A 25541-nucleotide genomic window follows, 5' to 3' on the forward strand; every position below is an offset into this window, starting at 1 on the left:
CATGCTGTTCCGATGTGGTTTTGTTTTTACACATGTGGCAGACTTTCATTTGAATTATACATGCGGATTTCCTCGGGATTTATTCCTGATAATTCACGAGATAAATTATGAACGCAAATCAAGCTCAATACACGCATTTCTCGTACTTGACATTAACTTGTACAATAGAACAAGCATACTTAAATATAATTTAGTATTTTTTAGTATTGCTACAAATACTTATATTCTTTTTTTAAGCTATTTACTAGTTTATTAATTTTTTGAAAATAAAATGTATTGAATTCCACAACTGATTTCTATAGTATAGGAATAGCTTGTGTAGAAATTAAGTTGCAAATTGGGTTTTCAGAGAAATTAAACTACAGAATAAATGGTACTTTTTGTTTTCAATACAAAACTTCTAAAATGAAGTAAATATTACACAAATCACAGAACACATGGAAAGATTGAGATACCTTACCATTACAGTTATACTCTTAAGACAATAAAATAAAGTCCTTAAAACAAAATTGAATTGTTTTACAATAACTTAGACCTTACGTAAATTAAAATTTTATCACCAACATAAAACTTAATAGTTATTTTTACATTATTTTACAAAGCCGTTCGTGTTAGGATACCTTTCCATACTTTGAGTGGTTTCTCTCGAACAAAATCTCTCATTAGTTCTTCAAATTCTGGCGACACGCGTTTCGGCGACCATGAAAGTAGTGATTGGGTAACACGATTTTGATTGTGTTTATTCATGTAAATTAAACTCGTGAATATTGATTCCTTCATGCTATCTGGAACTGAATTAACAAAATTAAACATATGTTAACCAAAACAAAACCTTTTAAATATTTTAAAAATAAAAAATCATTATAAAACATTAATATGTCAATAAAAAGAATAAATTTTAAAATTATGTTTTAATTCTGCATGAACCCATACAATAAAAAACAAATATAATAATCAAATAGATTTACCAAACAGCACTTTTTATTCTAATTAAAACCAGAATATTTAGAATATTATGCTAACCTATATTATATTTAACTAAATATTACTTACTTTCTTGTTCTAGCATATCAAGTAACTGATTAACTACAATTTCACAATGTACTTTCATATCACTAGGATATGGCTTGAGCAAAGGGCCCAGCAGTTCCACAGAAAACTGTCTTATTCTCATTGGTATATCTTCTTTCTCAATCATAGGTAATAACATATTTTTTACTATATTCTTCTGACACCATTTTGGCCCTTGACGTTTAGCCAGAATTATAAAAGCCATTCGTAACATTTTCTTCTCTACTTTTATATCTGAAAATATATTTTAATATACAGAAACATTTTATGAAAAAAATTATAACTAGGATCTGTTTTTATATAATTAGTGTATTAAACTTACCTCTTAATTCCTTAATAGAATTTCTAAACATTTCCAAAATTTTAGTTTCATTCCAATCTGTTACTTGGTAAAAATATTTTTTATTCAATATAAATCTTATGTCCTGTATTCTGTTAAATTTATCTTCACATTTATAAAAGTGTAACAGATAGACTAAGCAGGTTACTAACGGACTTTTTGCTGTAATATAAAATAATAACATTAAATTATACATAAAAATTAGTAATAGAGGGGAGTGGGGGGACAATTGTTAGGCAGTTCTCTGTACCTCTGACAATGTGTAAGCAATATGTCATACTGATTGGTTGATTAATAAAGACTTAAAAGCGTAACAAACTCTCAAAGTTATATTGTAAATTTCGTATTTTAAAATTATGCATGAAAGAAAAAACATAAACCAATAACTTACCAATTCCCATATGTGCTAAAGGTAAAATATGCATCCACACATCCAAGCACTGCTTAATAAGTGGAACTACTTTAAATTGTAGACAATACATAGCATCCAACAAGAACTGTCGTAAACGATTTTTAAAACCGAAGTATCGACATAGCAATGCATAGAAATGTGCCAAACTTTCAATGACATCAAATTCTGGGCTCTTATTTAATTGGAAAAGTGAAAATTCTATGTGAGTTAGGATCATGCTGACTGTATTAGGTGAAGACATTTCTAACTGTCTCATTACAAATAAAAGAACTTGTTCTGATTTGGTCATAGGAGGTGCAGGAGGAGAGGTAACTTTGTTAAACAACTCCCGTTTTCGTGCAGGATCTTTTAAGTACTTCATAAATCCAGACAAGAATTTTTTCATCTTCCAACTATGTTGTATCTCATCTACTAGCTTAGTCATAGCAGATTTAGTTTTATCTATTGGTAATTCAATGATGTTTGCTATATCATCTTCTAATTTCTTACATATTGTATTTGAAACATCATCTGAAAATACAAAATGTTTCACAAAAAACATCCTTGCAGCCTAGCTATCCAATTACACATTTTATCTAAGAAACTACTGATCATTATGTTAGTGAGTATTAAATTTGTTATATATTTTTTGTATTATTACATATTATATATTGTATTCTTTATCTTGGAACTAAACTATCATCTTATGTTTGTATTAGTATAAGAAAAATTATATAATCATAAATTTATAGAAATTATTTTTTTAACATAATATGTGGAGGTTAAATTTATCATACTTTTAAAACTTACCAGGAATTTTTTTAGCAGAATATTTTATTTTTTCTTTACCAAATTTTTCTAACATCTTGCAGAGAATACTTTCTTTTGGATGATTTAATGGTTGTTTTACATCAATATTTTGCTCTGTATTTGTATTAATGCTATCTGTAAACTTAGAAGATTTACTTATATCTTTATTAAGGATGTCATGGTTCTCATCTGCTCCATCACTCAACTGTTTCTTGTGAGGTGAACTATTTGAGGAGTTTAAGATTTCGCTATTGGTGGATAAATCAATATCTTCTGCATTTGCCTGGTCATTGAACATCTCTCTCACATTTTGACTACGTAAAATTCTTTTACATTCTACTGGGGGATTATCAGATGCAGCACGCTTTAATCTTTTCTTGCTCTCTACTGGTTTAGTACATTCCTTTGTATATTCTTTAGATTCTTCTAATTGTGACTCATTATATTTACAAGTGCCACTGTTAACTTGTGTTGATGTTATAGAATCTTGAATTGACTTTGTACGACTCCTGGTATTGATAAAGTTTGTTGTTGGTGATGAATCTGCACTTAAAATTATATCCTCTGTCCTTCCAGGGCTTGTCACTTTTGTTTTCTGTTGTTTGTCTTTGTTTTTTGGGCTACTCAATCTTATTGGAGAAAGACAAATAACTGGTTGTTTAATTTGAACAGGACTTTTATTTATAGATGTAGATTTTTCAATTGAATCACACATTGAATCGTTTCTATTATTATTAAACTCTTTTTGTTCAGAGTTAATTTTATTGTTACCTATATTATTCAAAGCGCCTTTTGTTTCATCATTGCCATTTTTTTGCTTTAATTCTTTCATGACTCTGATTGCCTTTTCATATGCTGACTTGTTATTTACTAATAATTCAGCATCCATGGTTTTACTATTTGTTGCAGGTATTACTTTAGATTTAGTATGTAACTTTCTGATAGGAACATTTATTCTTTTAATTTTACTTTTTGGTAAAAGTTTTTTTCTAAACCTTTCAAGCCTACTTAATTTTTTATGTTTTATATTTTTATATTTACTATCATTTAATAATATTTCTTCATTGCTGTCACATGCATTATCTTCAATACCTTTTCTGCTATCTACTAAAGAAACACTATCAAAACTTTTTTCGTTTACGCTTTCTGAAGATTTATAAGGTTCCAATGCAGTGGGTAAGCTTATTTCATTTCTTATTTGGAACCCTGCAGGAAAAACTTCTATACTATGTATTACTGGTCCACGGTTAACATTATTATCTACAGTAGGTGGGGATCTCGGAACATCCATATTTGTAGAATTATTTGCAAAACCATCATTGGTAATTTCATCATAACCTTTGTTGTTTTCATGGCTATTTTTTTCACCGTCAAAGTGTATAGATATTGCTTCATGACTAGAATCATCAAACAGCTCTGAATTTGTAATGTGACACTTATCTTCTTCAGATAAATGTTTTTTGGGTGTTTCAGGCATCAAATGCTGTTTTTTTAATATGCTCTTTATATTAATTATCTCTTTTGATAAATCTGATATGCTTGTTTGAAGAACCCTATTTTCTTCTCTCAATTTTAATGATTCTGGACAAACTATGTGTTTATTGGGTAAATTTAGTTGTTCTTTTATGGGTGATATTAATTTCTTACCCTCTTTTTTACTTATTTTTACAGGAGTCCTTGGAATAGGTGTAATTAATTTTTCAGTTAAACGCATTGAATTTAAAATCATTTCAATTTCAGAATCATTACTGTTTTCACAACATATGTTATTACTGTTATTTCTTTCCAAACATCTTTTTTCTTCAAGTGATTTGTCACTAATTTCAAGTTCACATTGACTCGACAAGTTTTGAATAATTGTATGTTTCACTTCAACACTTGGCACTGAATCTGCTATCACATTATTTACTGCATTATCATGTGAGAGCAATGAACTCACATCTGGTTCAGTAATTACACTACAACAATTTTGAATATTTTGAATTGGTGATGTTGCAGAATGTGTTAACTTCTTATGAACTAACTCAAGTTCTTTGAATGCTATAGGACTTGTGGCCACATTGTTCACTTTTATATCCATACTGGTTCCAATATCAACAACATTCTTCTTTTCTTTAATTGTAACAATTTCTGAGCTCAATGGAATATCAGTAATATAATATTCTGCACCATTAGGTTCTTTTTCAATGGGCGTAATGGTATTATTACCATTAAGTATAGCTTCATCATCGAACAGTAGGGGACTAGTTGCAATATGTACTACCTCTGAAATTGTTCTTGGACTTGTACAGGCATCCACAAAAACCCTTTGTTCCTTAATTTTAGTACATTCTGTTGTAAATGGACTATCATTATTGAAATAATCAGGACTATTAAAACATTTCTCCCCATCAGAGAATGCCAAAGAGGAACCTCGACCTGTATCTTCACTGACTCTTTCATTACTGCAATCTGAGTCATAATCTTTATTTATTCTTGTTGACTCTGAAATATTGTTTTTAATAATCTTAGACATTGCTTAAAGATACTTGCATAAATTAATAAAAAAGAATTGAAATTTACCTTTTTTGGTACAGGTTACATTTTCGTTTGACTTGAGGTCACTCTGAAAATATGAAAAAAACATTAATATGAAGTCCACAAAAGTCAAAGTTTTCATCACAGCTGATTAATATGTTAATGGATAGCTTTCTAAACTGCTGGAATTGACTGATTGGTTTTTAAAATACCTACTTAAATCAAATTTATTTAGAAAATATGTAATTGAAAATATGTAAATATGAACATATTACCTCTTTATTTTTGTCATCGGTGGTCACTCCAAATGGACTAAACAGTGGAGAAGACGGTGAACTATCGAACAATTCTGTTTCATCGCTACTACTTTCTGAAGCTGAATCATCTACATTGCACTTTCTTCTGGCCTTATCATACTTTTGTAAGACTAATTTATGACGCTTATTTAATTTTTCTGTAAATATGAAAAACTTTAAAATTTCTTTCTATTATAAAAATATTTGAAAGACATTATTTAAGGAACTACAAGTTATTGAGGTATTTTCATACCTTTTGTACAGTAGTCACAACTCTACGTAATATCCATTTAATTCTTAAAGCAAACAAATGTTATAGTAATAAGTTTAGTTAGTTTTAAAATAAGTTTTAGTACTTACTTTTACCCAATACTATATCCCGAACCAGACATAGATCATTAAGAAGTGTCTCATTTTCTTTTTGTAGATTCAAAAGATTTTTCTCATAGTCTTTGACATTATTCTTTTCTAATTGGTTTTCAATTTTTAAGGCCTCAATAACTGTTTCATGTTCTTTAACCAGTACCTGCAGAACATATTTAACATACAAGTTACAAATATTTCAATGTTGTATAGATATAACAGACTTTGTTGTATATATTTTTTATACAGATATACAAAATAATAGATTTTCTGTAATTTTAATATTCGTAAAATTTAATTTCTCACTATTTGTTTTGTGAATTATAACAAAATAATACCTGAAGTTGATGTGAGTGTGATCTGATTGCCTCAACCTGGTTTTGTGTCATCTCACAATTCAGCCGCAATTCTTTATTTAGGTTTTGAAGTGATTGAACATCCTAAAACAAAATATTTTATTTATAAAATATATCCCATGAACTTGTAAATTAGTTAAATAAAATATTATATGAATTATTTATTTTATTTCATTGATAAACTGGTTTAATTAATACCTTCTCTAATTGTGTACATTTTTCTAAGCTTTCTTTATAATCTATACACACTTGCTTACACTCTTCTTTTGCTGTCAACAACACTATTTCGGTCTGTTCCAATTGTTCTTTTTTGGCAAAATACTTTTTAATCAATGAACTGAAAAAAAGTTACATATATATGTTTAACAAAAAAACTATATAATTAAAAACATTTACACATATTTATTTTATGGATGGCAGCTAAACTTATAACAAGCTATTAAATAAATTGTTTTCAGAGGAATAAAAAAAAACATAAAATTTAAAACGAAAATCTTACTCTGTAGCAACTGTTTTCTTTTTTGCTATTAGTATTGCTTTTCTCTGCTTATCTATTCTGCAATCATTCTGAAATAAATAGGAATAGCTTATTTTAAATTAATGTCACTGGTGTGTTATAAAATTTTAAGTTACGATACAGGTGAAGAAAAAATTGTAACATTTATTTAGTATTATTTCACAACATTATAATAAATTATTTAAATTATTTTTATCACATACATTTTTTTAGAACAAATTATTTTTATTCGTACGATGAAATGGGTCTTGAGTTAAACAAAATTTTAACATAACCTAAACCTTACCACTATATTTGGCGATTGCTGTAGAAAATTTAGGTCAAAATCTAGGACTGTGTCTTCATACGCAGAACCCATTATGAAATAAAATATATAAAGCTAATAATTTTTCAATTCTCATCTTCATCTATCATATTCTTTTTAGATAATAACTTTATAATAACACAACACCGGCGCGCTCCACAATTCACATAAAACAGATACAAAATAAAAATATGTTTGAAACTTCAGTGTTGCAAGATAATTATCATTTTTGGTTTCAAGTTAATTCGCGCGAAAAACGAGGAACATGTGATGGATTTATTTAATTATTTATTTAATGTAGTATGATATATATGTTTTTTATTCGTTACCACCTAAATATTGCCAAACAATTTGTCAAGTGGTGAGATTAAGAAGGATTACAAGTACACATATAAGTTAAATGAAAATAACGTATTATCTTTTACTAATATTAAAAAATAGCCTTAAGGCTCCAGTGAAGTTACACAAAAATAATAATAAAATTTTAAAAATAATCTTAGTAATGTCATGCCTACCTTTCTCGACAGCTAGGTGGATCAAACGACAGTACCTACATATTCATTGAAAGCAATAATTTCGTTATTGCTTCAATTTTATCCCATATATTAGATTTAGATTATTTCTATATATTATAATCTAAATCCTTATGAAACTGAGAAGAACTGAGCCGTAACGTCGACATACTTCCGTTGCTGGCTCTGGCTCGTGAAATGTGTTCGCTTGTTATAAAGTATGGAACTTAAAATTATAATTAGACTAGAGTAATTAGTTTAAACACAAGTAAAGTTTTATAACAAAAAAAAAATCGAAATTAAGTAAATTGAACATATACATACAAACTTCTACGTTAAAAATAAATATAATACATATTACACTGCTTAAATCTTATTACACTCTCGAATTAGAAATATTTTTCTGAATTTTTTTGGCAACACTCCTTTTTACTTATCATCAAATGAATTATTTAAACATAATAATTGTTGTTAAATTGTAAATGTATGAATACTAAACAGCTGAATTCATACAATCCTTTTTTTTACCGACCGAAGAAATATACACGAATATAAAAAAACTAAATATTATACAAATATTATTCATATTATCTACCACTTATTGATACACCCCTAATATGTTTAAGTTGAGTATAAAGATTATAATAATGACTCTGGACGTCCCTAACGCCCCAGCATCTCTATTCTCTATTATAAATATAATTAAAATTAGTCTGCTTCTGTTCTGCGATTTTAAGTTTTAAGCGGCAACACTATTTAGACCTCATCACGATTCACGCGCTCATCTTTGTTTGCAAACATCCGCAAATTATTAATATCAGTGAATTTAATTAACATTTTCCGTATATTTCTTCACTCGTCACTCATTTTCAAGGTTAGTATATGAATATTTTCACTATAAAGAGATTTAGTAAATTCGTAATATATAAGGTTGTTTATATTTTTAAATGCGTCCCTGGTCATATTCCAAGTTCAAGGTTGATATCGAAGCAAAACAGGTACCTAGAATAAACCGTTATACTTAACTCGTTCTAAAGAATCTTAATTAAATTATGAATTTTCTTATAAGTTGGCTCTAGTAAGTAAATATGTAAATTTAAATAATGGTAAAAAGTCTTTCTCATTTTATTTAATTTTTTCACATTATTTTCAGATGGGATATAATATGAATGACCTTAGAAACAAAAGTTTATATGACAGAGTTAATAAATTATTAGTATCATACGAGTGGAGTGATTGCAGTTTCTCTGTACATGGCAAAAATTTTAAAGCTCATAAATTAATATTAGGTATCAGTAGTCCTGTTTTCGAGGCAATGTTTTACGGACCCTTATCCACAAACGATGTAATAACCATTACGGACATAGAACCCAATATATTTCAGCTGTTATTAAATTATATTTACACAGACAAAGTTGACATACATTCTATAGAGGAATCATATGATCTTATGTATGTCTCGAGGAAATATATGTTAGAGTATCTCACAGAAATTTGTATTGCATACATTGAATCAAATATAAGCATTGATAATGTTATTCCTGTTTTAAACTACCCTGATCACATGCAAGACAATCAACTTGTCTCAACAGCACTTAAACTATTTTGTCAACATGCAGGCTACCTGTTAAAAGAATATAAAAGTTCCATTACTTCAACATGTATGAAAAAAATTCTCGGATGTAATGAAATTAATATATTAGAAAAAGATCTGATTAAGAGTGTCTTTGAATGGACATCATATTACTGTGAACAAAATGAAATTAAAAATAATATTCATAATCGACGAGAAGTATTAATAAAGAATGATTTATTGAAATTATTAAGATTTAATACACTGTCATTAAATGAATTAAATGAAATAACAGCGTGTAAAGAGAACCTTCTATTGAAATGCGAAGAAGAACAAATTAAACTAGAAATGGAAACTGAAAAATTGAATAACAGAGTCCTAAGTACCACAGATAACAATTTTTTACCAAGAAAGACATTAAAACAACAATGGTGTCTATGTCATCGCCCTCCATTAAGATCTGAATCTCCTTTAATAGTAGATTTAGCAAACTATACAATACACACAAAAGTAAAAGCTAACAAGTCCACATTTATTAATACTTTAAGTGTACATTCAAGAATGGCTCCAGTGGTTAGCTATTGTAATAATTTTACTAATATTTATCATGAACAATTTACGATTTTAGTCACATGCGAAGAAGACAATAGTGTAATAAAAAAAATATACTTTGATAGTAATGTGGAATATGATTTCAACATTGATATTGAATTTGATGAACCTATGTTAATAAAAAAAGACTGCTGGTATAAAATAAGTTTCATATGGCCTCACCAAAACACCTTTTACTCTTATCAATATGGTGTGCAAAGCAGAGCTCCATGCTATAATAATGGTAAAATAAAATTTGAATTTAATGATGTTTTGAGAGTTTCTGATCATGGAGGTAGCTTTCTCAGAGGTTTAAAATTTTGTATGTAAGATTATTTTTAAGAATTGTAAAATGTATTTAATTTATTTTTATTTAATCATTAGTTATATATTTTGTTATAAGTAAATAAAACAATTATCTCAATAATAAAATTATTAAGCTGGTTTAAGTGGGATTAAAAAAATATTTTTGTTTATTGGCTATGAATAAATAAAAGAACAATTACATATGATGAATAATAAATAAAATAAAATGAATAATTAGGTATTACATATTATGTTTAATAATTATCGGTTTTTAAAATTCGATGAATTAAAATGAAAAGATTGTAAGTATTTGCAATCTCAAAAGCTTTACAGAGAAAAATCCTCTACAAAAAAATATAAATAATTAAGTGTTAATTTATAAAAAGTAACAAAAAAAAAAAGATTTTGGAATATTTTGAATTAAGCATTAAGGACTTCTAACATGTAAGAGTATATACCTCTTAAGATCAGTATTTTATTTAAATAAAGAATTATTTATACACAATACAAGACTTTTATTCAGGCATTTTCAAGTTATATAAAAAAAAAAAGGATTTAATATTGGCTTGAAATTTTTAAAGTGAATCTACTTTTTTATGTATCCTTTTTGAAAAATAGATAAATATCAACTCTGAATTCTATGTTGTAGTACATTTATCAACAAAATGAATTTTATAACTTAAATGTTATTTGTGAATTGTAAGAACCATGTTGCTATACTAAAAATTCATCATTCGGCTTTAAAGCGGATTCATTCGCGCTATACGGGTTGGGCGTCTGGTGCTAGGCATAAAAAGCAATCTCAATCGGTTTCTGGAAGGAGCAACAGCAGATAGAGTGACTTTCGCATTTACAGTATTTATAGATTAAGTTGCGGCTACAAATTTTTAATCTCTTGATATTTTGATTTTGCATTAAGCATATTTATCGGTTGACTACCTATAGAACTATGATTATCAAAGACGCTTTTTTTGTAACCAAATATAGTGTACATATACTACAAATGTAGTGTGCTTGGTAAAATACAGTAATGACATCATACATACAGATTGGAGATAAACATGCTAATAAGCATTACAAATTAAATATTTCCATTTCTGCTGTTAGTTTTTGTAAATAAAAACTATACCTACTAGTTATTTATTTTATTGTTTAATTTACGTTTATTGTTATGGTTTAAAAAAATATTTCAAACATATAATTATTCATAAAAACATATGTATGCATATATTTTAAGAATTTGCGAATGTTTAGAAACAAATGTCACGCATGTTAGCGTGATGCGATGAAGGCAATGTTATAACTAGGGTTAATGAACTTATTCTTGCTTCAACTGCTATTTTTTTAGTAATGAATTAGGTTAAATGACTGCCGCATTAGTCTAGTCTAGTAGTTAATTCATTAAAACTGCAAGTCTTGAGGTGCTTAACACGGGCTAATAAAATGTTTTTCTACTAAGATATTTTTAATAGCAGTTCGCATTTAGTAAGTTGGCAGTGTTAATACTCTCGGCCCTCCAAGATCACCCTCCGGTTGTATCGGATTATGAGAATGATAGAATATAATATTGTATTTCTTTTTTCATACTCTCGAACACTATAATACGTCCTGCGTAGTTACCTGCCTAATTTCCATATTATCATCACTAGATTCGGCCTTTATGCAGTGTGTTTGCAAAAATAGTTTAATAGCCATTGAGTGGATGAGATGTGAAAAAGTAATAAACTAACTCTTTATAATATTATAAGTTAGGATTCCAAATACAAATGGCTTTAAGGATGTAATATTGGTAACAACAAACTATTCACTTTGGAAAATAAGGAGTAATTTTAATAGACGTTTTAAAAAAGTATTAAATAATATTTATTTTAAAAAACAACAACAAATGATAAACAACATATAAAAAGATAACTAACGCGGAGGACCTTCGAATTTTTTAGTCAATAGTACAATACGTTCAGCTTCGCGGACACCACTTAATCTAGCGCCGTGGGCGGTACCAAAATGACCAGGTACAGTTGCTTCACCAGCAAATAAAAGAATAGGCGGTTGGGAATCACAAGGGCCTGGTATCGGAGTACCTAGTTCACATTGTTGGCTAACAGTTGAACAACAACTCATATATGAATAAGATCCACAAAAATGTGGATCCAATGCCCATCGAGATCGTAATAACATTTGAGGATATGGAAGACACGGGTTACCCGTGAATCTACGTAATAGACATGTCAATCCTTCAGCAACATCATTTTCTGATAAGGACTCCATCATCGCAGCTTCTTGCCCTGATATCCAAGCACATAAAACGTGTTTACTGCCTGGCATTTCATCAACGGCACATACGCCTCTAGTCCAGTCACATCTGCATTGCAGTTCTTCGGCAGACCACGCAAGTTTTAAATTACCTTCATGACAAACCCAATAGGGCTCTGCATATTCCAAAAATACTTTATTACTAAGACCGTAGCCTAGATTACAAATTGCATCTAATTTACACGTGGGAAGAGGTGGAGCAAAGAGTTTATCGGCTTGACATTTCAGGCATCCCAGGGACACAGTAATAATTACGTAATCGGCTGTTAACTCTTCGCCATCGCAGCATTTAATTAAAACTCGACCTGGACCCGTTTGTCCTTTGCCCCAACGTATTACGTTTACTGCTTTATTATAACGAACGCTATTATCGGGTAATCCTCGAAGCAAAGGAGCAATTACCCCAACATATCCCAACGGAACTCGTACGCTTCCACCCGGGAGTTCAATATAACTACCATATTGGTCAGCACTAACAAGAGATAAATCATCACCACATTTATTTCTTAGTATATTCGTTAGCCCAAACATAACTCTAGCGGCGTCATATCGTTGATCTTCAGGAAAATTATGCAACTCTTGTTGTATTCGTAATCCTACGAAGTTTAGTAATGTTCCATGTTGTCTTTCACAACCCAAACGAAATAGATTTGCGGCTTGCTGTTCTATTTGTCTAAATGTGTGGTATGCTGTTATTGTCACTGGTAAATCTATGGCACGTCCCTCACTTGTGCAAAATAAACCTTTCGTTGAATCTAAACGAGGCAAAGGTGTCTGCAATAGCCTGTCTTGCGACGCTAATGTATATATGGAGTTAGGTAAGCAAGCTCCATAGATCCATTCAGCACCCATTTCAATGATTGCGTCTCCCAACCAACAAGAATGAATTCTTCCTCCTGGCCTAAAAAAAATATAATTTGAATGTAAATTTATTAATGATAGAACATTAATGAGTAGGTATATTTAAATAAACTTATAAAAATATTTAAACAATATTGTTAAGATTGTATTTTATTTTTTCTTGGTAGAAAGACGATAAATAATAATAAAATAATATACTATTTACCTTTCCTTAGCTTCCAAAACAAGAAAATTTCGAATTCCACATTGGGTGAGCCGATGAGCTGCTGATAAACCCGCCATGCCAGCCCCTACGATTATAACGCGAGGCTCTTGACAGGTTGAACCGATACTGCAAGAATCTAGAATGCATTGCTGCTGCCCCGCAGCGCTGACAGCTTTACTTAAGTTTCTGTAACTTTTCATATCAGAATATTCCGTGAGCAATATTTTCCAATCTTTAGCCCATAAATGTTTTCCACGTAACGATTTCATCTTCTTCCATTGAGTTGATTAATTTATCACGTTAATTTTTTAAAATATGTCTACCATAACTACTAAATTTTGTGTGTTGAAATGTTTTATTGTCTACAAGACAGTTATGTACGTTCCCATAAATCAAGAAGATTGTCTTATTACCTTCTTTTTCGAGTTTATTGCGTGGCCATTACTTTTTGTAATAACTTTGAGTTTGTTATACATATTAAGTTACTTTAGTTTTTATTTCTATCAATAAACAAGCCAAAGTCTAATATTACTTAGGATATTAGAATTATGGCAGCATATATCTACATAAAATTGCACTCGCAAAATGTGCACATCATATTTTGGTGGCTCTTTCGTTAACTCCTATTATAAGTTAGTTTCTGTTAGTATATTTACCTACTTATAAAGTACCGATTATAACATATAGTGTTCTAAAAATTAGCAGATTTAAAAAAAGACAATTTTAATACTCTGGGAAAAATTATTTTCATACAAAATCTTCTTTACGCTGAAGTAAATTGCTCCCTCTTTAATTTTAACAAATTAAAATATTTGGATTCCTTTAAAAATAAAACAAAGAAATATTTTTCAACATTTACTATACTATTTCATAATAATAATAATGCTTACAATAAATAAACATAACATCACATATCAGCCATATCAAATATAAAAACAAAAGGTAAAAAGCGTAGATTACCTATTTTCACAGGTTCAATTAAATTTCTAATGTAATAATCTATATAAGTCGGACAACAGTGTTATAAGTCAAAAATGTAGTTATTTTCGATATTTTAATAGTTAAGCGCTGTATTTTTTGCATAAGAGTGGCATGGTTATTTATTTATTGTTTAACTATGGATACAAGCACATAAATGGGATTGAATAATCATACCAAATTTATTATGAAAAAATATAAATAATATTATGTTGGTTATTAATAAAATAACTGTATATAAACAAAAAAAAAACATTCATCAAGTATCACATTTTTGAAAAAAAAAACTCCTCTGTCAAACAAACTGATACTGCTTTTTTTAACAATATGTTTAGAGAAACCACAGATTATACTAGACAAAAACGTGAATTATTTAACTTTCCATAGATTATATGATTTATACTACGATTTTTTATCATAGACACGTAATATTAACAAGATTATTTTTCTGTAGGTACCTTATTAAGTACCATAATTTTTGTCGTATATGTGATTAAATATATCTCTTTAAAACATTCAATTACAGGTAACGATACACTAGTAAGTTTTTTTATTAAATTTATTTTTGTACTTGTAGTACGTTTTTTTTAAAGGAAATTTATTTTTGTACTTGTAATACTTCATCAGCAGTAGCCTTTACTTCCTCCCAGGAACATTGGATATCACTCTCTTCAGAGAACCGTGAGCAAATAGCCAACCTCAGGAAATAAACATCGTCGACTTTAGACGGAACAAGATGAATCTTACCACGTCCATTAATACGTCTTAATAGCTCTTCGTTAATATCATTGCTCCCCTTCAGACGGAAGCAAACAAGACCCATAGTAACCTCTTCAAATATTTCGAACCTTTCATCTTCTAGACATAGTTTCTCGAAAAGATGCGCCAAAGCGATATGCTTACGAATATGTTTCTGAATATTTTCGATACCGTACAATCTCAGCACGAACCAAAGTTTGAGGGCGCGGAAACGACGGCCCAGGGGTATCTGCCAATGACGGTAATCTGGTGCGGATCCCTGTTGGTCGTGTTTCAAGTAGAGAGGATCAACGTTAAATGCATCAATCACCCAGCGAGGTTGTTTAAGCCACATGGCGGAACAGTCGAAGTTTACAAGCATCCATTTATGAGGGTTCAAGTTGAAGGAGTCCGCCTTTTCAACACCCTTCATCAGGTAACGGTACTCCGGGCAGACGAAAGCAGATCCAGCGTATGCGGCGTCCACATGCAACCAGATATCTCGTTCTTTACACACGTCACCTATTTCATCCAAACAGTCGAAAGCGCACGATGATGTGGTACCGAGGGTGGCCACGACCTGAAATCAATATTGTAATTATAGGTATTTGTGGCATGAAATTTTATTTGTATAAATTATTCATAGTATATATTGTATATATAAAACTCTTCCGTTACTGAGTGACTGACAGACAACGCACAGCCTAAACCACTGGACCAAGAGACTTGAAATTTGGCACACGTATGTATACCTTGAGTGTCCTAGAGGTTTACTAAGAAGGATTTTTTCCAAATTCACACGGTATAACGAATAAATGGGATTTATATTTTCAAACCAAAATAGCTCAACCTCCGCAACTATAATTATTTGGGGTTTTAAATTTAACATGCAAATAGATTATAACAACAACTAAAAACTATTTTGATATGGATAGGGAATAAACGGGAATTGATTTTTTTTCTTGAAAATCTGAAGTTCTAGAATGTTGGAAGTTGGCATGAAGATAGTTCTTATATGTATGTCATAGCACAATAAACTAAAAAAAAATGAAAATCCTGATTGTCAAATATTAAAGTTAAGGCCTTGAAATTTAGTGAATAGGATGGATTTATATAGTAGACACCCACTAAAAAAGGGATTTTGGAAATTCTACCCTTAAGGGGGTGAAAACGGGGTTAAAAATTTGTGTGAAAGTCCGTCATTTCTTAAGTTAGAAACATTAAAATTTATTTCTGAGATACTCATTAACAATGAGTAGATATATATTTAAGCGTTTCTGGATATTTAACCCCTAAAATGGTGAAAAAAGGGTTAAACGTTTGTTGTTAGTCCATTATATTTATTTCATATCATTTTCTGTATTTACTAATTGCTCCCGTATGATGCTGGGTACATCACTAGTCTTGAATAAATAAATAGGTATTGTGTCTTTAATTTTACCGGTTTTCCTCTGCTTTACTATTTTATTAAACCTATAGGAAAGATCTAAGATCAACTTACGTAGAATGGTATCAGGCCGTTGCTGATGTCTTCATCAATAGCCTCCTTTAATGTGTCACCTCTTAACCTCCTCTTATCATCTGGCTTCAGATTGCGAAGCTTAACGCCACCGAGAAGTCCAGCTCGCTCTACAGATGAATGAGCTTGCTCTGCGAATAGAGATTACCATATTAGCTAAATAACTAATTCTATATTATTTGTGATATTTGTAACAATTAATGGGGAATATTCGTAAACAAATAAATCATTGTAAAGAAAGACGATAAATTTATACATCTTAAAAAGCAATTTCAGTTATCACTTACTGTTACAATAACCCACGAGTTTGGATAGAATCTCGACCTCAGTCCACTCTGGGTGCTCTTCCTTCACTCTTTGCATGGTACGAGCCTTTGCACCAAGAAGCGCCACTAATGTAGCTTCACTGGCTGTGCCCTGGATTACTCCCCCGGCTTCCCCTCCAGAACGAGCTAGAAACTCTTCCGGGAGTCCGATCATCTGACCGAGCCAATCCAACATAACCACTTCTAATTCGGTGCATGCAGGGCTAGCAATCTGTAAATTAATGGTTTAACATTAAATCACTCGAATAAGATTCGTAAAATTTATGTTTCTACATAAAGGAAAGTAATCTTTTTATATTTCATTGATAGACAGTTGACTCGTAAAATTGGCTGCTAAATTTTATTGTGTATTTATGAATAAAGTTTACTAAAATGTTAACATTTTATTGTCTATACAATGTTATAATATATAAAGTCTAAAAATCGTAATTGTATTAAAGTAAAACATATTTTTTTCGTTTGTGTCTGTTTTTAATAATTATCTTAGAAAATTATTCATTGTGGGATTCATAATATATAAGGTTTTTGGTTATAGAATCTATAAGAAAATCATTAAATTTGGAATTAAAACGAATAAATGGTGTTAGAGAATAGTTGTGAAATGAAATGTTGTTCAAGATCTTGTGATAGAATCCATGATGAATATTTTTAACCTCGATTATTTTTTTGCAATTAAAACATGTAGTCTTCTGGAATTCATGCATGCATAAATTTACGTAACGAGTTACGTTATATTATAAGTGACGTTACGATTTGTAACCATTGAAATAGCTTTGTACTCGTACCCGTTTTCCTTGTACGCGTTTTTACAACTCTACGAATTTGCCATTGACATTGATCCACAGAACGCTATGTAAATTATTCAGATTATTTTATTATAAAATTGATTTAATTGTTTTCTCGAAGACGGCACAGAAAATTATGAATTGTTTTTTCAAGAGATTATTATGATCGTCACAGTGAATATGGCATCTGGGCTATATTTAGAGCAGCCGAGGCAACTCCCCAGGGACTCCAGAGTGGGTCTCAAGAACAGATTCCAAAAATCATCCGACGAGTCAAAAATCTTATTTAAGTAATTTGCTGCGTCGAAAATGATAGATTAATTTGTAAAGTAATTAGTGGCTCCAATCTACATTGCTCCAGGGCCTCCGGACCTCTAAATCCAACACCGTGTGGATGAGTGGCGATAGGGATGAATTGTAGAGAAAAACTTGATGACAAAATATAACAGGATAAGGACAATAAACGTATCAATCGTTATGCGGATATTAAAATAATTACCTATGACATATTAACGTATTCTAAATGAGGTGACCTTCAGTTCCCCGGTTTGCCTTGATCGGATCGGAACAACAGTTTTTTTTAAATATTTATTTAATCACAGTTATTATGAATGTGGTTATTGCGGTTTATTGGTTTACAATTCACTCTTTTCGGTCGGTCACTGTTGCACATTTAACATATTAAAAAAAAATTAAAATGAGTTACTGACAAAAACCCATCTATAGCATTGGGTCCAACGAGATGAATTTTTACCTATTAAAGGGATCATTTCTAATCTTCTGTTAATAAGTAAAAAATACCTACTAAAGCATTTTTATAATTTTCACAAAAGGGTTAAATTGTGAGTGCAAGATTGTTTAGTATTTTGTCATTTTTAAGTTAAAAAATTGAAAGTCGGGATTTTGGCTTTTGTTTATAAGTAAAAGATATAAAATTCATCTCTCAAGTGAAATGGAAGATTAAATATACGTTTTAGTTTAAATAATATTTTCAATTGGATATCCTATTGGCAGTTATTACATGGCTTGTAAATGTTTAAAAATTAACTTGTATATGAATTAGTCTGGTTGATATAGTTTCAAAGCTCACCCAAGTGAATCCAATGCAGGCAATGGCCCCGCTGAGCATGTCCGCAACGATGGCTGGATAAGAATTGGCCGTCGGGAAATAGGCGTGAAACCTTGGCGAATGCCAGTGCGTCACTCCAGACATTATAACGCGCTCGATGTCGTCCATCACGGCGGTCCAGGGCTCCGGCTTCTCTGGCGCTTGCTCAGGGATCAATGGTCGGAGGTAGCCTGGCTTGACAGATGGTACTACTTGCCTGGATAAAATACAAAAGGTTATTTAGAAAATACTACGAACAGTCATAATCAGTCATAAATCAGAAATTATATCATTCTATATTTAAAAATGTTACAAACGCAGCTTCGGGCATAAGTGAATATTTTAATCGCCTGCGTTGTTAAAATTCAAAGACCTCTTCCTTACCTATCACGTATATTTTCTAAATACTCAGCGATGTAATCCACCATCGCCTTCGCGAAATCCTTGAACTCCTTCGACTCCATTGGTTCTGCATTATTAAAAGTATATATTATTATAATGGATCCACACTTTAATTCAACAACTACGTAGTAAAAAGCAAAATGAAAATTCAGCGACATTAATTTTGATTAGTAGCAATATTGCAAAAAAATTCAGTAACAAGTCGGTATGTAGTTTAGTCACAAACCAAATTGCAGCTTTAAATTCGGATCCGACATGACAGACCTTAAAAATGAAATTACGACCACGTGTTAATTATCACTCAATCTAATTAATTTCTTTGTTTGGTGTTAAATAAAAACAATTGAAAAATTCTGCATATCTCTCAATGCCGAGAGAACGGCGCAGCAGTAGTTGCACAACGCAGCGGACAAGTGGTGCGAGGTTACCCACGGACCTCGCAAGCACACGGTTAACGAACACTGTTAGAATCCATTTTCAATCGTAAATAAATGTTTTTTAAAAAACCATCAAGGTTTCAAAATTACTTTAAATTATTAGGCAATAAATTAAAATGATTGCTTTAAACTTTACATTCAAATACAATTTTTTTATTAACACGTTAAAAATATGGTTTTCCTGATGAAGCTACAGATATTAATTATATATCTTTGTGTTATTATTATTATTATTTTAAAATTTCATATGTTTCGTAGTCTATTCCAACAACAACAGCAAAAAAGACAAACAACATTTTAGATCGAATTGACGCGGTATCATTAGTCGTCAGCTTTAATTATCTTTGATATGCATTATGGTATTGCAAAAAATATTGTTTTGTGTGTCGACAAAACGAAATTATAATAAGTGGAAACATTAATTATGAACGGCATAATTAAATTGGTACTGTACGATATAGTTGACTTATTAAATTATATGGAATATGTAAGTCTTAGCTTTCTTTATCTTAATTATTTCTTCGATTGGAATAGATTATAGGTATCCAATATTGTCAAAAAAGTAAAATAAAATAGAAAATATTAGACTATAATCTGCTACTCTTCAAACCCGTAAAATTATAAGTAGACTACACAATGTATATCGAGGAAACGATTATATTTCTCGATAGATATCTTTCCAATTAATAAAATTGTGTCAATTAGTTAAATTCATTTTCCGATACTAAAATATCAATTTACTTAGTCAATGAATGACAATGTATGATTATATACTACTGAGTAAAGTAATATATATATATATATATATATATATATATTACTTTACTCAGTAGTCGCCTGTTAGTGCTCATTTTTCTCGATCAACATTTGTTACAGTTGATAAGAAAGCAAAATATTAGTAAAAATTGTAACTGTCTATGTCTAAATCCTATTGTACGGACTCTATAGTAGTAATCAGTATAGTCTAAATGAACGAGACTAGAAACTAAATCAATTTTTCACCAGTAAGAATGGCTATCTATAAAAAAACTGAAAATTTACCCAAATTTTTTTTCGCTTCCTTTATTGGTAGTAGTATTTAAACTTTTTTGACTTTAAATTAAAACAAGGCATTTAAAGTATTTTAAACTAAAAACACGAGTTCCTATATTGACGTTTTAGTATATTGCTAAATATGGAACAGGTAGGTACTTACTTGCCTACTAATAAAAAAGATTATAAATGTAAATATTCAACTGGAGTAAAACCTTACCATTATTTCTACGAACTAATTTAAAGTCGAAGAAAAGTAATCTTCTCTTGCATATTTTGAATAAATTGCTTTCATTTCGCATTTTTTTTCTGTATTAATTGAATGAAACAAATTAATTATACAAAAACTATGAAGCGCAGAACAAGAGTTGTTTGGATATTGATGATATTCCTTACGGTCAAGGTAAAAATGGTGCGCACGCAATATAGCGTTCAAAATCTTAAAGAACTATGTTGAAATAGCCACAGTTATCATTAATTTGACCAATTATAGATAATTAAAACAAGTAATTTTATACAATAATATTAGATTACTTGATTAAAAATTGCTATTAGCTATGAAAACTCGAGAATATTAATTTAATTTTTGTATTTACACAATTTTTTCCAGCTTATAACTAGATTGACTATATATATTTAACATTTTTATACCGTATACATAAAATTTCCGTCAAGATCATACTTGTCTACAAGTTACACATTTGTGCATTAATCTATTGGCTGTATTCGTAATTAATAAATAAGTATTTAATAATTGGCCCTGACGCGTTGTCAAGATAATTGACATTGAAAATATATTAAAACTTAAACCAAGAAATAAGAGTAGGTGATTAAGTGTAAACGAAGCGTTATTTCCCAAGCTGGGCTCGACGGGTATTTCCCTTTTTGTTTATACTAAGGAGAAACTTAAAACCTGTCACACACAATTTTCCTTGTGTGACGTGTGTGACGCTCAAAAGAATATCACCAAATTATTATTGATAAATCACTCAAAGTAGTAAAATGATAGCCATAAGTAAAGTATAAATCAATTATGTTTAACTTAAATATAATAAAACTTGTAATTTTGTATTTTAACCTCGACGTTGAGCATGCATTATTACGCATTGGAGAATATTATTATAAGATATTGATAACAAATACTAATGCAACTCTGGTTCCAAAATAATAAAATGTTTTTTGTCAAGTCTGTTGGTCTGATTTCTCAAGTATGTAACAATAGAGTGTACATAGTATCTAAATCGATTTTATCCAATAAACTTTGTGAATAAAAGTTTATGATTTCATAATTTACACAACAATGAATAATCGAGTTTAACGAAAATAACAATAAAGTTAGAAATTTTACAGAATGACTACTCAACTCTTTTATCCTATTATATATTATGTAAATAATTAAATATGTATTCTACAACAATACGCATTAAATACATCCGCTTTGAATATTTTTAATATTTGTTTTCGAAAGGATTTCAACAATTTTTAACCAAGGCTAATAGGTGTTGTTATCATTAATAATATTAATCTTAAATAAAAGTAAAGTCGTTGACCGTCACTATGCTCATAAGGATACTATATTAAAGACACTCATGAACTCAAATTACGTGTAAATAAATTTATTTTTTTAGGAAATTAGACACCTATGATTATTTCGATTTTATGTCATTGTAAACTGCAATACAATCGTCAACATTTGAAGCCAAAATAAATGATGTTTTTTAAACGTCAAATTAGTTAGTTCTGTTAGAATAATATTTGTTGAATATAATTTAGGTACTTTCATTTTGTTCATGTTTATTATTATTTTTTTTCTTATATAGACGTAATACTGCTCTTTAACCGGCCAGTAATTTTTTTTCAGTAACATTTTTAAACAGTAAAAATTTAGTAAATGATATCAACGACACACGCATTTCAAAATGAGCAGCTACCGTGCAGTAATCAATCGGACAAAAAATCGGCGTACGTTTCTAATATTTATAAGATAACAAGAAAATAAATTATTTAGTTAAAAAAACACTATAAAAAGCGTAGTGAATTTTCATATATTAACTAATTAATTACAACAAGACCCTTTTTATCAGCTATTTTTTTGCATTGAACTAAATATATAACGACAAGCATAGATTGTCGTAGATCGAAAATTGCAAGTTCAATGTCAACAGGTTATAAAAAATGAACCTACTCGTTATTTTTTACCAATGTCAATAAGCAAGGCTACCACAGGTAAGTGTCCACTGGGTATTTCGTATTACATTAAAATGTGCCAATCACACAGGGCAAAGATTATAAACAGAAAAATAGGTAAGTAGGTCAAACATTAAACGTGAATAATTATAAACAGTCGAACCTTTTTCATAAATGACTTGGTTTTACCAACTAATTCGCTATTTTAAATATTTCTTTTATAAAGATAACAGTTCGTTTGAGCTTTTTTTATACCACTGTGCAAGTTTAAATTAAATATCAATTAATTTTCCTTTTGACTGAGATAATGGTCATCAAATATAACAAATTATTTATAGATAAATATTGTAGGTACGATAACAACATCGACTTAGTTTCTGCAAATTCTTGAATAATCATGTATGCATTTTTTGTGAATTTAGTTTTTGCGCAAAAAATGTGTTGATCATGTTATGTTCACCCAATTTTTGTCCCTTATGGCTATGTAAGTGTAAATACAAAATATACAATACTGACAGTATTGTATATTTTGTTATCGACAACATTGAGACCTGTTTCGGTATCTCGACAAGGGAAGTCAAGGTTACAAGATTATGATTGAAAGTAAATATCTATCTATGTGAGTTTAATTCGGTCAGTTACTTTTCAAGAGTCAATTTTGAGTCGGTCAAATTGTTTCTCAAGGTTGTTTATTTTGCTACTAAATTCTCTCCGAAAAGTCTACTACAAATTCTATTTTAATAAGTTAACTACAAATCAAAAGTAAAGCCAAAACGACCCTTTAATGTATTTCTTATATACACTAAGGGGTAAAATTAATTTCGTTATAGAGCAGAACTCTACAATTTATTGTTTAAATTTTAAATTCAATTATATTTTATATCGATATTATTCAACAAATAATTTACTAAAAAAAATGTTTGTGCCATTATTAATTAAATCGATTATTGTTTCGACATTTTACACTTTGTACGATTTGTTAATTTACAATGATACAAAATTTAGATCAATGTCAAATCGATGAGAATCACTTAACTAATTTAAAGTTGGAATTTTTTTTCCAGTATCTACTTACCAAATTTGATAGCACCCGCTTATTAATACTATCACTCAAAATAAATCGAAAGTAGGAAATTGATTCGGTCTGTGTGATTCCCACAGCAGTAAATCACGGTTAGCTCTGACCAATACCACTCGCACACTACGCCCGCCGCCGCGCCTGACACTTTATATACGTAGTATAGGCGAAGGATCGCTGTATGTATATACCCGTATATTCAGTATTCTATTTACTAGATTAACTTTAGCGCATGAGCTGCGCTACTCGAATAATACAAGCTGATTAATTCACCAAGAATTAATTCGGTAAGTTCGAATCGAAAGTTTGAATATGGAATAGTAGAATCAAATCGTAAACTTAAACTATCTTAAGAATTTTTAAACGAGAATTGAGAATAAAAATATGTCATGAGATAAAAGATACGCTTAATATGTACAGTTGTTATTATATTTACATACAGCGACATTATAAGTTAGAATTTCATTAATAAAATTAAACCAAACTGTGACGTATGTAACGAAACGGTATTTTGTAAACGATTAAAAATGTGTTATAAATCGTCAATATCGGCTTACGTGAGAGTAGTATCAGCGGTTTTTTTAGTGTAATTAGGGAAAAAACTATACTTTATAAGACAGATTGTTTTTTATATAAAATTATCAACATTATCTAATAATATTGAAGATTTGAAACTGCGACCACTCACTATTGTCTCGAACTAGTTAGCACTACGCCTCTGCTTATTAGGCTGTTCTTTTGCAAGTAACTGACGAGTAATTTAAAAAAAAAACAATAAGTTCTTATATTTTGATTTTTGTGTCATCTATAAAAGTACAATTAAGTGTCCATAGTTAACTAAAGTGTATTGATAAATGATAAATTCGCTATTTCGTAATGCACAAAAAACTAATTTGCTACTTTTGTTTCAAACTAGTTCTTATCTAAGTACGGTTTAACTAGTTACATATCTATAATATAATTAGCTATTAGTATTTCCCAAATGGTTGAGTGTTAAATGTGCGAGAGCGAAACAATATTGCGTAAAGGTTTTGGCTAATAAATTCAAATTAATTCATGATTTTTACATATTTCTACTACCTACCTACGCTTAATTTTTGTAATCCAAAATTAAGATAATTATTTGCATCATTACTTTGTCAACGGCACCTTTCACATCGAAACAATGTTATTTGTCAAAGATAATTAACAAACATTTGAATTGAGGCTAATTTCGGTTGACAAAATAGTTTCTTAATCTCCGCTGTTTCAATTTTTTAAGTAATAATTCAGGTGGTTAAAACAATAGGAACTTTTTATTTAGAATCACTTATATTTATTCTTTGAAACCGGAACTAAATCATTAGTGATATTAACATATTTACGATATGCGCGAACAAGTTTTTATCGAAAAATTTTTTCGTGTGTTTTACAAATTCGGTCACTATTACGCCTTAACTCTAACACTATTTAAATATTATATAGATGTGTTATATTCTCGCCTAAGTTTTTAAATATTTGTTTCCGTTTTACAAAATGATTACGTTATAAAAAATGCGTTATATGCGAATTACTGACTGTAGCGTTGAGTCGTCAATAACGTATAATTGAAGTCAATGAATACAGTCGAGACGCTTCAAATCTTT

At 29.8% G+C, this 25541-nt stretch overlaps 4 protein-coding genes across 5 annotated transcripts; 1 reads left to right on the forward strand and 3 right to left on the reverse strand.

Annotated features, from left to right (window-relative positions):
* Positions 1 to 367: 367 nt before the first annotated feature.
* Positions 368 to 7127, reverse strand: LOC124530775. Its single transcript, XM_047105048.1, has 12 exons — positions 6948 to 7127; positions 6644 to 6711; positions 6343 to 6481; positions 6127 to 6228; positions 5786 to 5951; positions 5405 to 5583; positions 5175 to 5217; positions 2613 to 5096; positions 1803 to 2333; positions 1394 to 1573; positions 1054 to 1305; positions 368 to 791 (listed from the first exon to the last, which is right to left on the reverse strand). Exons 1-12 carry the CDS (start codon positions 7017 to 7019, stop codon positions 595 to 597), a joined length of 4413 nt encoding a protein of 1470 aa, XP_046961004.1. The 5' UTR covers positions 7020 to 7127; the 3' UTR covers positions 368 to 594.
* Positions 7128 to 8195: 1068 nt separating this feature from the next.
* Positions 8196 to 10446, forward strand: LOC124531291 (BTB/POZ domain-containing protein 3). Its single transcript, XM_047105804.1, has 2 exons — positions 8196 to 8351; positions 8631 to 10446. Exon 2 carries the CDS (start codon positions 8631 to 8633, stop codon positions 9969 to 9971), a length of 1341 nt encoding a protein of 446 aa, XP_046961760.1. The 5' UTR covers positions 8196 to 8351; the 3' UTR covers positions 9972 to 10446.
* Positions 10447 to 11858: 1412 nt separating this feature from the next.
* LOC124531377 (spermine oxidase-like) lies at positions 11859 to 13681 on the reverse strand. Its single transcript, XM_047105939.1, has 2 exons — positions 13327 to 13681; positions 11859 to 13161 (listed from the first exon to the last, which is right to left on the reverse strand). The coding sequence occupies exons 1-2, from the start codon at positions 13593 to 13595 to the stop codon at positions 11859 to 11861; spliced, it is 1572 nt and encodes a 523-aa protein (XP_046961895.1). The 5' UTR covers positions 13596 to 13681.
* Positions 13682 to 14758: 1077 nt separating this feature from the next.
* LOC124531378 (aromatic-L-amino-acid decarboxylase) lies at positions 14759 to 24101 on the reverse strand. 2 transcript variants are annotated; one of them, XM_047105941.1, is made up of 8 exons: positions 23980 to 24101; positions 23914 to 23942; positions 19165 to 19249; positions 18763 to 18997; positions 16849 to 17098; positions 16544 to 16692; positions 14895 to 15622; positions 14759 to 14857 (listed from the first exon to the last, which is right to left on the reverse strand). In XM_047105941.1, exons 3-7 carry the CDS (start codon positions 19242 to 19244, stop codon positions 14903 to 14905), a joined length of 1434 nt encoding a protein of 477 aa, XP_046961897.1. In that variant the 5' UTR covers positions 19245 to 19249; positions 23914 to 23942; positions 23980 to 24101; the 3' UTR covers positions 14759 to 14857; positions 14895 to 14902. The 2 variants fall into 2 exon arrangements, with proteins under 2 accessions (XP_046961897.1, XP_046961896.1); XM_047105940.1 differs by having other exon boundaries at positions 23914 to 24072.
* Positions 24102 to 25541: the final 1440 nt, after the last annotated feature.

The sequence above is a fragment of the Vanessa cardui genome, chromosome 7 (assembly GCF_905220365.1).
Source record: "Vanessa cardui chromosome 7, ilVanCard2.1, whole genome shotgun sequence".
Lineage (NCBI taxonomy): Eukaryota > Metazoa > Arthropoda > Insecta > Lepidoptera > Nymphalidae > Vanessa > Vanessa cardui.

What these genes read in the sequence shown, in the direction of transcription:
- LOC124531291 (XM_047105804.1), top strand. Translation starts at nt 8,631, where the DNA reads ATGGGATATAATATGAATGACCTTAGAAACAAAAGTTTATATGACAGA.
- LOC124531377 (XM_047105939.1), bottom strand. Translation starts at nt 13,595, where the DNA reads ATGAAATCGTTACGTGGAAAACATTTATGGGCTAAAGATTGGAAAATA. An exon ending in GTTTTGGAAGCTAAGGAAAG is followed by an intron (nt 13,162 to 13,326) that starts GTAAATAGTATA and finishes TATTTTTTTTAG; the next exon opens with GCCAGGAGGAAGAATTCATT.
- LOC124530775 (XM_047105048.1), bottom strand. Translation starts at nt 7,019, where the DNA reads ATGGGTTCTGCGTATGAAGACACAGTCCTAGATTTTGACCTAAATTTT. An exon ending in AGCAATCGCCAAATATAGTG is followed by an intron (nt 6,712 to 6,947) that starts GTAAGGTTTAGG and finishes TATTTATTTCAG; the next exon opens with AATGATTGCAGAATAGATAA. An exon ending in TTTAGCACATATGGGAATTG is followed by an intron (nt 1,574 to 1,802) that starts GTAAGTTATTGG and finishes TTTATATTACAG; the next exon opens with CAAAAAGTCCGTTAGTAACC.
- LOC124531378 (XM_047105941.1), bottom strand. Translation starts at nt 19,244, where the DNA reads ATGGAGTCGAAGGAGTTCAAGGATTTCGCGAAGGCGATGGTGGATTAC. An exon ending in TTAGAAAATATACGTGATAG is followed by an intron (nt 18,998 to 19,164) that starts GTAAGGAAGAGG and finishes TATTTTATCCAG; the next exon opens with GCAAGTAGTACCATCTGTCA. An exon ending in CCTGCATTGGATTCACTTGG is followed by an intron (nt 17,099 to 18,762) that starts GTGAGCTTTGAA and finishes ATTAATTTACAG; the next exon opens with ATTGCTAGCCCTGCATGCAC.